The 17,030-nt window shown below is 45.9% G+C and overlaps 1 protein-coding gene across 1 annotated transcript in view; it reads left to right on the top strand.

Moving 5' to 3' along the window:
• KIAA1468 (KIAA1468 ortholog) overlaps nt 1–17,030 on the top strand; it is a 114,225-nt gene that overhangs the window by 85,812 nt on the left and 11,383 nt on the right. Inside the window, exons 21-25 of the mRNA XM_015406457.1 lie at nt 762–861; nt 7,601–7,683; nt 8,928–8,991; nt 13,527–13,665; nt 13,990–14,106. Coding sequence (XP_015261943.1) covers nt 762–861; nt 7,601–7,683; nt 8,928–8,991; nt 13,527–13,665; nt 13,990–14,106 — 503 coding nt within the window. The remainder of the gene's footprint in view (nt 1–761; nt 862–7,600; nt 7,684–8,927; nt 8,992–13,526; nt 13,666–13,989; nt 14,107–17,030) is intronic.

Here is a 17,030-nt window from a genome sequence, read left to right as displayed (position 1 = left end):
CAGAAGGCAACACCCACCGCTCAGGCTCCACTGAACTGTTTTGGATTGCTAGCTATCGGGGTGGGGGGCATGCAGATCCGTCCTCGCAGAGGAGGGAGAGCTTGTACCTGAATAAAACTTGGTCTTAAAGGTGCCACTGGACTGTTTTGGACTGGGGAGCTGGGGAGGGGGAGCTCTGCATCTTACCTGGCTGCTTCTTGCTCTGACTGAGGGCTGCTGGGAGCAGGAGGTGGGGCTTGTTGCATGTGCCCACCCCCTGGGCTCTTTACTGCCGGAGCTCCGTTCCTGTGTGCTCCTCCAGGAAATGACCCCTGGTTAATACCATAACATAAGCAAGAAAGATAAATCTCCCTAAGGAGCATACAGGCTAGATTAAGACGGTCTAGAGAGAGGGAAAGGAAGGAGTAACAAGGAATGAAGGTCAAGAAATGCGCAAACGTGCAGTTTGTTCGGATTTCACAGAAAGCTGATGAGGGACTTGAAGAGCAGGGCCAATGTGGCACCATCTGTATTTCAGGGGGAGAGTTCAGTGACGGTCTAGAGAGAGGGAAAGGAAGGAGTTAACAAGGAATGAACGTCAAGAGATGCGCAAACGTGCAGTTTGTTTGGATTTCACAAAACGCTGGTGAGGGACTTGAAGAGCAGGGCCAATGTGACACCATCTGTATTTCAGGGGTAGAGTTCAGGAGATGGGGGGGAAAGGAGTGGAATGGTTTGAGAGCAAATGTCTCCTCACAGATCTGTCTTCCATGTTCTTGCAGCGCAAACCCAGCGTACCATGAGTTGCTGCTAACGGTATTGTGGTATGGCGTGGTCCATACATCCGCACTCGTTCGATGCACAGCTGCTAGGATGTTTGAGGTGAGTGCTTATCAGACACGTCCTAATTACTGCATGAAGGGGAATCTGGCATCTAGCAAGGCGAGGGGGGGGGCATATCCAGCCCCTCGAAGGGCTCTTCGACTATCTCCTACGGCTGGCACCGTCCCCACCCTCTCATTAGGGTGGAGCTGTAGGAGAGGGAAGCGGTAAGCGGCTGCGAGGGGAGTGGGATGCCCAGAGTTGGGGGACTCTGAGGAGCATCTTCATCTTCCATGGGACTGTCAGTTGTGGCCAAGAGGCTGCACGTGACTTGTATGCATTGTGGCTTGGTGCTGCTGCCCTGTGCAAAGTCCCAGTAAATGCGCAGAAAACTCCCTCAGTCGTATTTCTGGTTGGATCTGCCCATGTTGCCCATGGGCGGTGAATAGGGGAGGGGGTGAACGTGTCTTGTAGACAGAATTAGTTCATGTCCATATAGGCAGGTTCTGATAAGTATGTTTTAATGTTGCATTATATCACTTGAAATTGTTTGTAACAGGTTGTGCACTGTGTGATGGAGCAGAATGTTTACACGATATAGTTTGGGTTTGATAGGGGCGTAGGTTTTCCAGCATATGTTTGTTTTAAGTATCGCTGGCTTGCATCTGCTTGCAAGATGTCGTCGTGGCAACTGGCACACTTCAGATCTCTTTTTAAGAAATCTTTTTTCTCACCTGAACATTAGATTGGCACACTTGCATGCTTAAAAACTGTCATCGTTTCTGAGAAATCATTTCAGTGCTGAATTCAGTGCTCAAACCAGTTGTCTTCTATAAATAGCTTGTAAAATAATAGACTGAACATTCATACTGCTTTAACAACAGTCAAATCTTCCTAGTAACGAAATCTGAGACTGCTTCTCTTCCCATTTTTTAAAGAAAAAAAAAAAAAAAACCAGGACATGCCCCCCCCCCAAAAAAAGAATCCCTTGGCAAAAGCATGTTCTGTTAGTCCATCCCCCATTGCTGAAACAAAAAATCTCAACTGCCAAAGGAGAGGTAAAGATCTGTGGCCATTCCTCCTCCAACCACACCATAGCTACAACCACCAGCAGAGTTGCTAGGCAGTTTTTGTGTCGGAGAGTGCTATAAGGGTCTTATGTTGGCAGGGAGGCCTCCCTGCAATTCCGTTTGATGCTAGCCAGTACCTTGGACCATTGTTCCCTCTAAGCTGAGTCAGCGTGGGCTAGCTCACCGTTTTTTAGCCTCCAGCTCACACATTTTTGTCTCAGCTCAGGAAGGATGGCTCCAGAGCCAACTAATTTATGCAGTAGCCACATCACTCGCTCACAACTTCAATGCCAATAGCTCACAAAGTAGAATTCTTGCTCACAAGACTGCATAGCTTAGAGGGAACATTGCCTTGGACACCATCAGGAGGTATTGGGGGGGAAGAAAGACAATGCCAGCGTGCCAGGCCCCACCTATCAGTTACTCCTGGGGGTTGCTGGCTGCGGCCTAGGAATGCTGGCCTCCAGGTGGGACCTGGGGACCACCCCCCCAGGGTTACAGCTCATCACCAGGCTACAGAGATCCGTTCCCATGGGGAAATGTACCCCACCGAGGTCCCTGTCTCCCCCTCCCCCTTTAAATTTTATGCCAAGTAAGTTTAAAACCAGATTGGGATATGGCACATTTAAAAGATTTGGGAGGACAGTGGAATCTGCACTCAAGGTGTTTGACCCAAATAAAAGTAGCTTTGCGGATCCTGATCGAGTCATCCCACTTCCCATTCCTAATGTCACATCCATTGGATACTTCCAATTGATACTTCTACTATTTTTAGCCAACCCATAATGCAGGTGTTAATTTCACTCAGAACCGGAAGTAATTGGTTTCAGATTTTTAAAAAAAGTAATAAACTCTACTTTCTTGCGCATCACTGTAGTGAAGATTTCCTTCTTGGACTAAAGACTCATTAACTGAGAATTGTGGGGAACATAGCATGCCGTCAAGGGTTTCCTGTTTTATTTAAACTAACCCTTTCCTCTCTACAAATGAGAAACATGGATGCTTCTAATACGCCGTCTTGAAATTGTTTAATTGGTTGGGAGTGGTTTCTCAAATTTGAATTTATCGAGCCTCTCCTCCTCCTCCTCCTCCTTCTTCTCCTTCTATCGTCCTGGGATCTCATGAGTGCTCTCTGACGCTAGACTGCAGTTCTTTCTGCTGTCCCAAGTAAGGAATGAGAGGGAAGTGGCTATCAAATGAGTCTGTGTCCTGCACGACTTTCTTTCTAGCTTTTAATTTTTATTTAGTGTCATACTAGTATTTTTTCAGATACTTTTCATTAATCATAACCTTTATAAACACAACTGCAAATTACATAGCGACAAGCATGCTGGTGGATATATCATAAGGAAACTAAACTTTTAACCTTAGAATATACATTTACAAATTAACAGAAGGCCAGGAAGTGGCCGGAAGCTTTGGTAAACTAACATGCTGTATTTTGTCTGGCTTTCCTTTCTCTCTTTTTTTGTGTTAACTGATTATATTATAACTGCATTAACTAGTCTTTCTCGTTCTCCATTGACACCAATGTGGTACTGGTTTGAACATGACCCATGCACAGTCTGAACATGAATGTTGACCTGTCCAGTGGATTTTACAGCATCAGACTGAGGTCCCTTGTTTCTTGTTGGTTGCTGGGATTCTTTCAAAGAATTCTGATCTGATCCAGCAAGAAGGTTCTTAATTGATCTTGAGTGTACACTGCTGGTTAACATAGGTTAATTGTGCCTTTAACAGTTGGTTAATATAGGTTAATTATGCCTTTAACAGTTAAAAAAGATCCTGAAAAACACTGCTGCTTACATAAAACATATTTTGATAGTTCAAACAAAATTAGACCATGTAAGACTTACAGTCACCTTATACCTGGTTTAAGTAAGTTTAAGTAACATTTCAGTCTTCTGTCAGAGTGACCTTCTTTATAACCATAATGCCCTTTAAAATAAGAATGCTGGTTCTCCGGTGTTTGATTGCTGAGAAGTCTTAACATAGTCACATTCACAATGTGAATTCTGGGATTTTTGTAGGAGTATGTTTTCTTAAGTGGTTAAGACGCTGAACTGCAGGCTGTGGAAGGTCAGTAGTTCAGCAGTTCGAGACCTGGGTGCCGCAAGACGGAGTGATCTCCCGTCTCTAGTTCCAGCTCCTGCCAACCTAGCAGTTCGAAAGCAAGAAATTGCAAGTAGATAAATAGGTACCACTACAGTGGGAAGGTAACAGCGTTCCGTGCACCTTGGTGTTTAGTCATGCCGGCCACATGACCACGGAAACGTCTTCGGACAGCGCTGGCTCTTCGGCTTTGAAACGGAGATGAGCACCGCAACCCTAGAGTCGGATTCGACTGGCTTTCGAGCAAGGGAACCTTTACCTTTTTATGTTTTCTAAAGAGTTGAAAGCCAATTATAGGGTTGGGGGTTTTTTTAAGCCTTACATTTTATTTGAGCAGATCTCTTTCTCCATATTCTAAATGAATGTTTGTTGGATGGTCACAGAAGAAAACTAGCAACAGTTCAGCAAAGTGGTAACTCCTGCTTCTTTACAGGACTTTTTCTTTTTTAGGAAAGGAGGTGCCAGAACTCTCAAGAGTTCTCAATCTGTATACTGTATACAAGTTTTCAATCTGTATACTGAAAACTCATGAACTTTTAAACATTTTAAAAAGAATTTTGTTGAAGGGGTTCCGGAACTGCATTCCGGCGCATTCCCCCAGAAAAAAAGCCCTCCTTCCTTAGAGTTCAAGAGGAGCCATTTTGATTAAAAATGTGTTAGTTTTTTGAAGGTAGTTTCAGGAAGGGTAGCCATCTGCAATAGAAGAGCTAGATTTGAGAGCATTAGCACCTCAGAGACCAACAAGCTTTTCATTATCTGACTAAGGGAGGTTTGACTCTCGAAAATGTATACTCCAAAAATGTTGTTGGACTCTATCTATTGGACTCAAATCTAGTTATTTTTGTGGGGAAAGCTGTTGAAGCCTATTAGCATTCCTCATGCACAGTCGCTGCAAATAGAACCCACGTTCTGTATTAACTATGGGAGTGTATTAATTGCTGCAGTATTTGCAATTCTGTCTAATACTGACAGTATTGGCATTTGTAAAGCTCCATCATTTACTGTGGCAGATCCCGAATAACTGTCTGCTTTTTGCACATGCTGCAAATCTCTGTGGCGCTAGAAATGCAATGGCTCTGTCGTTCCTACTAGGTCATGTGTCATTTGTCTCACAGAGACATCCCCTTGGTGGGGGAAAACTAACCATTTAGTTATAGCACTTGTTTCCACTTATAATAAGTAAAAAATGCATTGAATATGAAGTATTACATTTGGGGTTCACTGATATGTATTTTAAATGTATGTTATACATACATACATCTATACATATACACACACAATAACTGAGAACTAGGTTTATTTTCCCCTTTTGTTCTAACATGGTCAGAATTATGTAAAATAGCCCAGATGTTAAATAGCTTTAAATAGCTAAAAACTAGGTTTATTTTTTCGCTTACATTCTTACATTAAATGGCCTAGGTGTTTAATATCTTTTGCTTGTGGAATTCATAACCTTGTTAGCAATGCTCCCTCTAAGCTGTGGAGTCTTGTGAGCAAAAATTCTACTTTGTGAGCTACTAGCATTAAAGTTGTGAGCAGATGATTTTGGCTGCTGCATAAATTAGTTTGCTCCGGAGCCATCCTTCCTGAGCTAAGACAAAAATGTGTGAGCCGGCAGCTAAAAAACTGTGAGCTAACTCACACTAACTCAGCTTAGGGGGAACACTGCTTGTTAGACCTGTAGTATCTTGAAGGGAGTTTTGTAAGGTTAGAATTAAGGTATATTGTTCCCATTCAAGTCCCATTGTAATAAATGGCAGTTCTCGCAAGACCTCGTCTTCTCTCGCCCTTCCTCGGAATACGGCTCCCAAGTGTTAATTCTATTGTAGTCAACATTGATTTCCCTAGAGGTCGGGTTCCCAATCTTTTTGAGCCTGCAGGCACCACCAGAACATGGTGGGGGCATATGCTAATGAGTTATGCTAATGAGTTCCCCTAGCTCTTTTTCTACGAAACGACCCCTGGCCACCGCCTACCTTCAGTCTCACAGTGAATAGTTGTCCTGTGGCGGCAGCTGCTGTCCAAGCAATATTTTTAAAATCCAGTCAAGTCTCCAGTGGCCAGTCCAGGACCCCTGCTGGGAAAAGCCCTGCCTGGCCCGCCCACTTTCTAAAAGCAGTTGACGGGCACCAGGAAATGTGTCGGTGGGCACCGTGGCACCCACGGTCAGTGTTCCTTCTAAGCTGAGTGAGTGTGAGCTAGCTCACGGTTTTTTAGCCTCCGGCTCACACATTTTTGTCTTAGCTCAGGAAGGAGGGCTCCAAAGCAAACTAATTTATGCAGTAGCCAAACCGCTCGCTCACAACTTTAATGCCAGTAGCTCACAAAGTAGAATTTTTGCTCACAAGACTCCACAGCTTAGAGGGAGCATTGCCCACGGTCACCTCTCTGGGCACCCCCACTGTGTGGTACCTGGCCATTCCTAGCGTACCTCTTGGGACCAATGCTCCCTCTAAGCTGCGGAGTCCTGTGAGCAAAAATTCCACTTTGTGAGCTGCTGGCATTAAAGTTGTGAGCGAGCGGTTTGGCTACTGCATAAATCAGTTTGCTCTGGAGCCCTCCTTCCTGAGTGGAGACAAAAATCTGTGAGCCGGAGGCTAAAAAACTGTGAGCTAGCTCACACTCACTCAGCTTAGAGGGAACATTGCTTGGAACCCATTAAGGAAATGCCTTCCCCTCCACCCCAGTACCGAATTCACAAGCTCCTGTGAAGCATACAGCAGGGCCCCCCGGAACTGAGTGACCTTTTCTCCTTAACGATTTCAAATCATAAGAACATAAGAGACGCCAATGTTGGATCAGGCCAAAGGCCCATCCAGTCCAACATTCTGTATCACACAGTGGCCAGAAATACCAGGTGCCATCAGGAGGTCCACCAGTGGGGCCAGGACATTAGAAGCCCTCCCACTGTTGACCCCCCCCCCAAGACAGAGCATCGCTTGCCCCAGACCGAGAGCCCCTATCTATACCTTGTGGCTACTAGCCACTGATGGGCCTCTGCTCCATATGCCTATCTAATTCCATTTTGAAGCCGTCCATGCTTGTAGCCACCACCACCTCCTGTGGCAGTGAATTTCATGTGTTAATCACTCTTTGGGTGAAGAAGTACTTCCTTTTATCTGTTCTAACCCGACCGCTCAGCAATTTCATGGAGTGCCCACGAGTTCTTGTATTGTGAGAAAGGGAGAAAAGTACCTCTTTCCCTACCTGCTCTTTCCCATGCATAATCTTATAAACCTCAATCATGTCACCCCTCAGTCGTCGTTTCTCCAAGCTAAAGAGCCCTAAGCGCCTTAACCCTTCCTCATAGGGAAAGTGTTCACAACAGTGATCCGCAGGACGCCGTTGAGTTCTGTTCCTCCGATAAACTTCACAACTTGTCTAGTCTGTGCCGCCCACTTCAGCCACTTTGCGCTTCCATCGCGCCTCCTGCATATTTTATTATAAATAAAGGCACTTTTCTTCTTTTTTTTTTAGCGTGTAGTGGTATTCGCTTCTAATTTTGGTTTGCTTCTTGTGTTTTTCCTTCCTCTTGGTTGCGCTATTCCTCTCATGACACTGTGCTCGCTCTTTCCGTGCGTCACCTGTGATTCCCCCCCTCTGCTCTGCCTGCTCAGCTGTTGGTGAAGGGGGTCCATGAGACGCTGGTAGCTCAGAGAGTCGTTCCTGCTCTCATTACTCTCGCCAGCGACCCTGAAATGTAAGTTTCCTGACTGTCTTATACCTCCGGCGTCCCTCTGACCATCTGTCAAGAAATAAACCACCAGGAGAGGGCGGGGGGTATTTTTAGCACCCTAATAATGACAAACGCTGTAATGTGCGTTATTATTTTTTAAAAAAGGAAAAGAAAACTTAAGGCATAGTTAAATAAGAGTTCCGTAGTCCCTGGGAAACTTTGAAATCTGAAAAAGGGACTTGCCGCTAACCAGTGTTCCCTCTAAGCTGAGTTAGTGTGAGCTAGTGCACAGTTTATTAGCCTCTGGCTCACACATTTTTGTCTTGGCTCAGGAAGGACGGCTCCAGGGCAAACTAATTCATGCAGCAGCCAAATCGCTCGCACACAACTTGAATGCCAGTAGCTTACAAAGTTGAATTTTTGCTCACAGGACTCCAAAGCTTAGAGGGAACCTTGCGGCGCTAACAGTGCTTCCTCTAAACTGTGGAGTCTTGTGAGCAAAAAAAATTCTACTTTGTGAGCTTACCGGCATTCAAGTTGCGAGCGAGCGATTTGGCTAGTGCATAAATTATTTTGCTCTGGAGCCGTCCTTCCTGAGCGAAGACAAAACTCTGTGAGCAGAAGGCTAAAAAAAAATTGTGAGCTAGCTCACACTCACTCAGCTTAGAGGGAACACTGGCCGCTCACTGTCTTGGCTTCCCTGCCTGAGCATGTGCCGGAAGCCGTCTTCCTGGTGTTTTGTTCCTTCCACATCGAAGAGGGATGCCGATCTCACTGACGTGTTGTTGCCAGTAAATGCCAAAGCATGAAAAGAGTCCTTAACAGTGTGGTTGCCCCGTATGGGGTGACCACAGTCAGACCAGTGAGCCTTGCCTGCCCATCCTCAGTCACAGCTAACTTAGTTCTCCTTCCCATTTAAAACCGTGTTTATTGCATGTTGACTGGTTTACAGCTGACTCTCCGAGGCATGCGTGAAGCCTTAATTGACAAGCGGGTTGCTCCGGCCCTTGTCACCTTGTCCAGTGATCCTGAATTGTGAGTTTCTAACTGTGACTTTGAGTTAAGCCTTGTCTGTCTGTCTCCCCCCCCCCCCTTCCGCCTCGTTTTCTTTTTTTTTTTAGCAGTTTACCTGGTCTTATCTTTTGTCAGTGCTAGAAACTAATCTGTCTTAAAATACGAACTATGAAATGGCATCTTTTTTCTGTTTGAAAGTTTTTTAATGTTAAAGGCTAAAGAATTTTTATTTTGTTTGTATTTTTCCCCCCTAGCTCTGTAAGAATAGCAACGATTCCTGCTTTTGGAACCATCATGGAAACGGTCACGCAGAGAGAGGTAGGGGGAGACAGTTTGGTGTAGTAGTGGTTTGGAGCGCGGGCTCTAATCTGGGAGAATCAGGTTGGATTCCCCACTCCTCCACATGCAACTGCTGGTGTGTCCTTGGGTCAATTACAAGTTATTCAGAGCTGTTCTCTAAGGAACAGTCCTCGAGAGGGCTCTCTCAGCCCCATGTACCTCACAGGGTGTCTGTTGTGGGGAAGGGAAAGGAGATTGTAAGCTGCTCTGAGACTCCTTTGGGTAGGGAAGGGTGGGGTATAAATCCAGTCTCCTCCTCTTCTTCTGGGGGGTTGCCTGTTGCCGCAGGATCAGAATACCTGTTCAAGTCCATAAGGAGGTCCTCCTCACAGTTATAAACATTCTCTGTTTAGTTATTGCCTAAGCAAACTTTGGGAGCAAACTTTACTTGGAATTCATTTGAATAATGCATCTGTGGATAAGTAAGGACCCTCCCCCCACCCCACCCCCGTCCTGTCCGGTTGAAATATCTGCAGCATTAGCGCACCCAGCACACCTGCGGCCTTGGCAGATGGGCCGTTGGAGGGCTGATGTTCTCCATTGGCCCAGGGGGATCGTCCTGCTCACCAGTTTGGAGGCAAGTCCCGGGCCACAACAGGTCTCTTGGCCAGTGTTCCAGGGTTCCAGTCCAAAGTCAGAGTCCGGAGTTCAGTGGCACAGACCAGAATCATAGTCCAGAAGTACGCCAGGGTCAGGTGGCGATAAGGACCCTCCCCCCACCCCACCCCCGTCCTGTCCGGTTGAAATATCTGCAGCATTAGCGCACCCAGCACACCTGCGGCCTTGGCAGATGGGCCGCTGGAGGGCTGATTTTCTCTATCGGCCCAGGGGGATCGTCCTGCTCACCAGGATGGAGGCAAGTCCTGGGCCACAACAGATCTCTTGGCCAGTGTTCTAGGGTTTCAGTCCAAAGTCAGAGTCCGGGGTTCAGTCGCACAGACCAGAATCGTAGTCCAGACGTACGCCAGGGTCAGGTGGCAGGGTTCCAAGAGCTGGAACGAGGCACGGAACGGGCGGGCTCATCAGCAGGGCCACAGACGAGTGGAGGGAGTTCCCCTACAGGTGTTACTGGGCTCCGCATTAGGCTTCTCCTCACAAGCCAAGTCAGCCCTCCTATTCCTGAGGAGTGCTGGGGCCCAGACCCTTTGACTTATCTGTATCTTCTAGCATCTCTTCAGTAGAGGGGAGGCCTCGGACCACCAGGGGTGCACTCCTGTGGGTGAGCCATGGTCCAGCCCTAGCCGTTTTCCTCCTGAAATGCTTTGGAGGCCGTGCTGGGTATGGTCATGAGCCGCCCCCCCCCCACCATGAAACCCCCCCCCCGGGTCATGCTGGGTCCCCGAGGCCCCCGCTGGCTTCCCTTTGGGGAGGCACTGGGAAGTCCGTCTCAGTGTGAGGGTGCACCAAGGCAGGGCTCAGAGCAGGTTAGACTCCTCTTCCCATGTTAATCCAGGGTGGTCCATGACAGGAATATATGTTCAAATGAGATGGCGGCTGGATTGAGCCCTTTCAGGAATAGGTGGTTTACCCGCCACGGGCAGTGTCACATTGAACTTGGGAGACTGTGGTATAATGGTCAGAGTGTTGGACTAGGACCTGGGAGACGCAGGTTTGGAAGCCCAATTCCTGGATGGTCTATGGCCCTTCCGACTCTCTGTTTCATCTACCTCACAGGGTTGTTCGGAGGGTAAAACTGTGGAGAATGGTATAAGCCGTTTTCAGTCCTCATTAGAGAGACGGGTAAAGGTAAAGGTTCCCCTTGCTCGAAAGCCAGTTGAATCCAACTCTAGGGGGCGGTGCTCATCTCCGTTTCCAAGCCGAAGAGCCAGCGCTGTCCAAAGACTTCTCCGTGGTCAGGGCTTTTTTGGTGCAGATCTGCCCTCACAGAGGAGGGAGAGCTTGTACCTGAAGGTGGGCCGGGGGTGGGCTCTGCAACTTACCTGGCTGCTTCTTGCACCTCGTGGCCCAACTGAGGGCTACTGGGAGCAAGGGGTGGGGCTTGTTGCATGTGCCCGCCCCCTGGGCTCCTTACTGCCGGAGCTCCGCTCCTGTGCGCTCCTGCAGAAATGACCCCTGGTTGTGACGGTAAAACTGTGGAGAATGGTATAAGCCGTTCTCAGTCCTCATTAGAGAGACGGGTAAAGGTAAAGGTTCCCCTTGCTCGAAAGCCAGTCGAATCCAACTCTAGGGGGCGATGCTCATCTCCGTTTCCAAGCCGAAGAGCCAGCGCTGTCCAAAGACTTCTCCGTGGTCATGTGACCGGCATAACTAAACGCCGAGGCACACGGAACGCTGTTACCTTCCCACCGAAGCGGTACCTATTCATCTACTTGCAATGTCTTGCTTTCGAACTGCTAGGTTGGCAGGAGCTGGGGCCAGACACGGGAGCTCACTCCGTCACGCGGCACTCGGGTCTCGAGCTACCGACGTACAGACCTTCCAGTCTGCAGCTCAGCGTCTTAACCTCCTGAGCCACCGCGGCCCCCTGAGAGACAGGCAGGGTATATAAATTAAGCAAATAAATAATGGCTAGATTGTTACGTTTGGGCCAAGAAAAGCCTGGGTTTGAATCCCCACGCAGAACCTGGGAGAACGTTGGGCCCGCTCACTCTTGTGCACACGGGTATGTTTTCCCACTCTCTCCCCTCTTGGGAAAATGGGTTTTGTTGTAAGATAAAAGGAAGGCAACAAAAACTCAGCCACAGTCCCTGGGGCTTACAGTAATAGTGGCCGTGGGGGATGTAAACTGGCTGGCTGCCAGCCGGCCTTTTCACTCGACTCCCTTCATAGGTCCTGTTTTGCATTTCCAACACACAGGAGTTAGCTATTTTATTAAGCGTTCTGGAGTACTGGAGAAGGGATTCTCCAAGTCCGTTATCATGAGCATCTGGGAACAGATGGGACATTATTCATACACTGCCTGGGTCTCATTGAGGCCCCCGGGCAACATAACATCGCTGTCCCAAAGCACCACCCAATGGGGTAGGCTAGGCAGGGAGTGTGATGGTCACCCAGTGAGCTTGCCTAGCAGAGCGTGGATTTAAACCAGGGGCTCCTAGACCCTAGTCCGACACTCTGACCACTATAGGTTCAGGTGGGTAGCCGTGTTGGTCTGAAGCCATAGAACGAAGTTTGAGTCCAGTTCGCACCGTTAAGACCAACAGAGTTCAGTCCCTGAGTCCAGTGTGCACCTTTAAGACCAACAGAGTTCAGTCCTGGTTATCAGCTTTCACGTGTCTGTGCACTTTTTCAGATAATACTGGATCAATTGTCTACCAGCAGTGATAGCCCTGATCAATGTTCCCTCTAAGCTGAGTTAGTGTGAGCTAGCTCACAGTTTTTTAGCCTCCAGCTCACACATTTTTGCCTTAGCTCAGGAAGGAGGGCTACAGAGCAAACTAGTTTATGCAGTAGCCAGATTGCTCGCTCACAACTTTAATGGCAGTAGCTCACAAAGTAGAATTTTTGCTCACAAGACTCCACAGCTTAGAGGGAACATTGGCCCTGATATGTCTCTATTTATTCAAACATGGTTCCTTGTGACTGATTTTATCTCTATGAATGAATAGCGTCTAAATGGTTCTTCTCCTATCGATATATTAATGTTATAAACTCCTTTTTTTGTTATGCGAATATATTAGTTCTATATTTGTCTCAAAGATTTATACGTTTTCTCTATTTGATGATTTGCAGACTTTAGTCATCAGAAGTATCGATGCTCTAAACCCGTGTTTAAATGCCAGAATATACTCATTCTGTACTTGTTTTGTAAATTTATATGTTTTCTTTGTTTGGCTTGGCTTACAGATTTTACCATTACTATTTCTGTTAGATGTATTTTTATGCTACTTTGTATTCTGATTTTCTGAAAATAAAAATTTAAACCAGGAAGAAAAAAAAAAGATAATTTGCATGCACACAAAAGCTTTATACCCCATAATCAGACTTTGTTGGTCTTAAAGGTGCCGCAGGACTCATACTTTGCTCTATCCACTAGTCCATGCTGGCTGCAGCTGACTAAGTTTCTAACGGTGGTAGTTCTGCGGAGTTTGCATTTTTGTAATTTCAGCCTGTTCCTGATTTCTAAAATAACATACTTGAGGAAACTGAACTAAGAATTTTGTTCTGACTCATACCAATCCTGAATAAGTAATAGTAGGGTGGTTTAGAATTCCTGGTTATACGGTTGTATAAATTCAAGTTCCTCATTTTCTTAATGCGTGCACTTTATACCGGAGAACAAGATGTGCCTTTTGAGTGCAGAGGATCGAAACAATCAGGAAATTTATTTAACTGCACAAAAATTAAATGCTGGGGGCGGGGGAGTATCTGTTGAAAGGTTGCTTGCTTATGCAAGTGTTCACTTAAAAAAAATTGCTTATTGTTGTAAATCTCATGGCAATAAAAAATGTTGCTACTTTCTAGGTTTTCCCATCTGATAGAAGACGAAGCTTTTACAGTTGTTCTCCTAACATTTAACTCTTGCATATGTTTCTACCACATTTCTTCTTAAGCTGTTAGAGAGAGTTAAAATGCAGTTGGCCTCTTTTCTGGAAGATCCCCAGTACCAAGACCAGCATTCCTTACACACAGAAATCATTAAAACATTTGGAAGAGTCGGGCCAAATGCTGAGCCAAGATTTCGAGACGAATGTAAGTTTTTGATGCGAAACCAGGCCATCCCTTCCTCTGTAGCTGCATCCCCCACCCCGGCCCATCTGAATTATTGCTAGGGTTGCGAGCTCTAAGTTGAGAAATACCTGGAGATTTGGGGGGCGGAGCCTGGGGAGGGCGGGGTTTGAGGAGGGGAGGGGCCTCAGCAGGGCACAATGCCACAGAGTCCACCTTCCAAAGAGGCCATTTTCTCCAGGGGGAACTGATCTTGATTTCTGGAGATCAATTGTAATAAAACCCTAACTATTGCACCTTATTCTTCCAAGCTTCAGTGAATTGCTTATGCGTTTTATATTTTCCCAGTTGTCATTCCACACTTGCATAAACTTGCATTGGTTAATAACCAACAGTCTACAGATTCAAAAAGACTGGACATCGCAACTCATCTCTTTGAAGCGTACAGCGCCCTCTCCTGTTGTTGTATCCTTTGTTCATTTTGAGAATTCGTATTCTAAAAGTATCCCGAGGTCACTTAACAATAGCCAGGCGTCAGTACTAAGCGACCTCTGGTGTGTGGCTCTGAAAGTTCTGCCGCTAGAGAATCCAGTTACGCCCAAGTCTGTCTGTATTTCATCGTTCATGATTTGTTCCAGAAGAAACTTCGGGTTTCATTTTGTTGTGATGACTTTGAGTTGGGTTCTAACTGCTGCCAGTGGAGGTGCACATCTTTGTTGTTTCCCCCACACACAAACACACATAGTAGTCCTGAGGCTGAACATACCCCCCCCCCGATGCAGATTCTTGGGACCACAAGACTTTCGTGGAAATTAATAGCCATGTGGGTGGGAGAGGGGCTGCAGAGGATGGGGGTGAAGGGGACAAAACGGCTTCTTCCTCTTCCATCAGTGCAACTCTGCTGGCCGAAGAAGCAGGAAGGACATTTTCACCCCTCCCCACTGTCCTCCCCTCCCCCCCCCAAAAAAAACCCCCTGTATAGCTATTAATCTCAGTGGGTCTTGTGACTTCTGAGAGAAGTAAATGAAATTAAAGGGGGGGGGGGGAATCAGTGTGTAAGCATGAGCCTTTCTTCCTTTTTTAATTATTTTTTTTATTTTATAATTTTCATATAACACTGTAAACAAATATAAATCTTGCTACAAATAAATTGAATATACATTTCTCTCTCTGATATTATTAGATTTATGGCAGGATGATACCATACCCGCAATAAGGAAAGATATTGATGGCTGCCAAAGCAGTAATAGCTAGCAACTGGAAAAGCAAAAATTCACTTACCTTACACCAATGGTACATGAAGGTTTGGGAATATTACACACTAGAAAAAAATATATATCTCTATAAAACCTGAAATAACAACCAAAAGACATTCCCTATTTTTTGCAAAATGGTTAGATTTTATAGAATTTTCACGGCTGAAATGACGGTTGTGTAGTGTTCAGTGGACGTTAAAGCCAGTGTGGGGTTATGGCCAATGCTCCCGCTAAGCCGTAGGAGTCTTGTGAGCAAAAATTCAACTTTGTGATCTCCTGGCATTAAAGTTGTGAGCAAGCGATTTGGCTACTGCATAAATCAGTTTGCTCTGGAGCCCTCCTTCCCGAGCTAAGACAAACGTTTGTGAACTGGAGGCTAAAAAATTGTGAGCTAGCTCACACTAACTCAGCTTAGAGGGAACACTGGTTATGGTGTAAGACTAGGATCTGGGAGACCCAGGTTCGAATCCCAGCTCTGCCATGGAAGCTTGTTGGGTGGACCTTGGTCCAATCACACACTGTCGAGTCTAATCTACCTCACAGGATCGTTGTGAGATTAAAACGGAGGAGAAGAAAACCGTGTAGGCCGCTTTGGAGTCCCCATTGGGGAGAAAGGCAGGGTATAAATTTATTTCTTTATGTGTGTGGTTTTTTTATCCTGGCCTCCCTCACCAGTGCACTCAGGGCAGGTCACAATAAGGGATGAAACAATTCAGCATAATTCCAATAAAATCTGACCAATTAATTTAAGAAAGATGGCAATCCCGAAAGGTCCCCGATACTAGGTTTATATTGCCTGCTGGTTCAAGGCCAAGGATGAATAGAGCTACTGCAAATATGCAAGCAATACTTAATAATTTTACAGTAAGTACAAAATTATAAATCTCACATTTACAGTAATATTATGTTTTTACAGATAAATAGATGAAATAGATGGACGAAACTCCCCGGAGCTGATGTTCCGTTTCGCGGCAACTTCTTCACACATCAAACCTCCTAAAGACGTGCCTTCACACGGTCACAGTCCTCCAATTGGATATTTCTTAGCTCCGGGGAGTTTCGTCCATCTATTTATCTGTAAAAACATAATATTACTGTAAATGTGAGATTTATAATTTTGTACTTGCTGTAAAATTATTAAGTGTTGCTTGCATATTTGCAGTAGTTCTATTCGTTCTTGTCATTTTATACCGCAACCCCTCTATCAGTCTACTATTGCCGGTTCAAGGGCGTCAAGGCATACTGGCGGGTGGAGCCAGCTCACCGCCTGTGGAGCAGGGATAGCGGGAACGGGCAGCATGACGTAAGTCCGTACCTTGGGGAAGAGAAGGGGCTGTGCGGGATCCAGAAGTTTTGTCCCCTACCTACTGAGTGTCTTTTCCAGTTCGCCACGCAAACTTTTTTTTTTTCATTTTTAAAATGTTTATTAAGAGGAAGTATAACATATCGAGAAATATAATAACTGCAAAACAGCATACAACTGTCCTGAGAATCCAAAATTACAAACCAACCAGTTAGTCATCAATACAGATTTTTACAACATACATCAACAGTCATAACAAACTAAGTTAGTACTAAATCTGATCACCTATACATAGATGCTATGTGAGCTATGATTCCCAAGTTTAAAAGATGACATCTTCAGGAGTCTGCTGCTCTGATTCACAAACTTTGACAACTGTTCTTCTGTATCTGATGACATCCTTCATTCATTCATTCATTCATTCATTCATTCTGTTCATACCCTGCCCTCCCCGCCAAAGCAGGCTCTTCTACTGATTCCTTCCCCGGGCTTCCCATTTTAGTAACTGGTGTAAAATCTAGTTTATTTATTTATTTTTGGATTTCTATCCCGCCCTCCCCGAAGGCTCAGGGCAGCTAACAACGAGGCACACATGCCAGAATTAAAACAGATAAAACAGTCTAAAACCATAAGACAATACAGTACAACAACAAGGTGTCAGTGCAAGATGGGGTAGAACTTCCTCAAATGGTATTGGTCCCACAACCTGTCATCCCCCTCTCCTTCCAGGGTCACCTCGCACCCAGATGGAACCACATATTAGTGGTCGTGGTGCGATGCTGCAAACATATCGGTGGTGGAATTGAAGTGGCGGGGGGGCCTCCTCCAAA

The sequence above is a fragment of the Gekko japonicus genome, unplaced genomic scaffold (genome assembly GCF_001447785.1).
Source record: "Gekko japonicus isolate JY-2015 unplaced genomic scaffold, Gekko_japonicus_V1.1 scaffold3585, whole genome shotgun sequence".
NCBI lineage: Eukaryota > Metazoa > Chordata > Lepidosauria > Squamata > Gekkonidae > Gekko > Gekko japonicus.
This window is presented reverse-complemented; position numbering and strand designations above follow the sequence as displayed.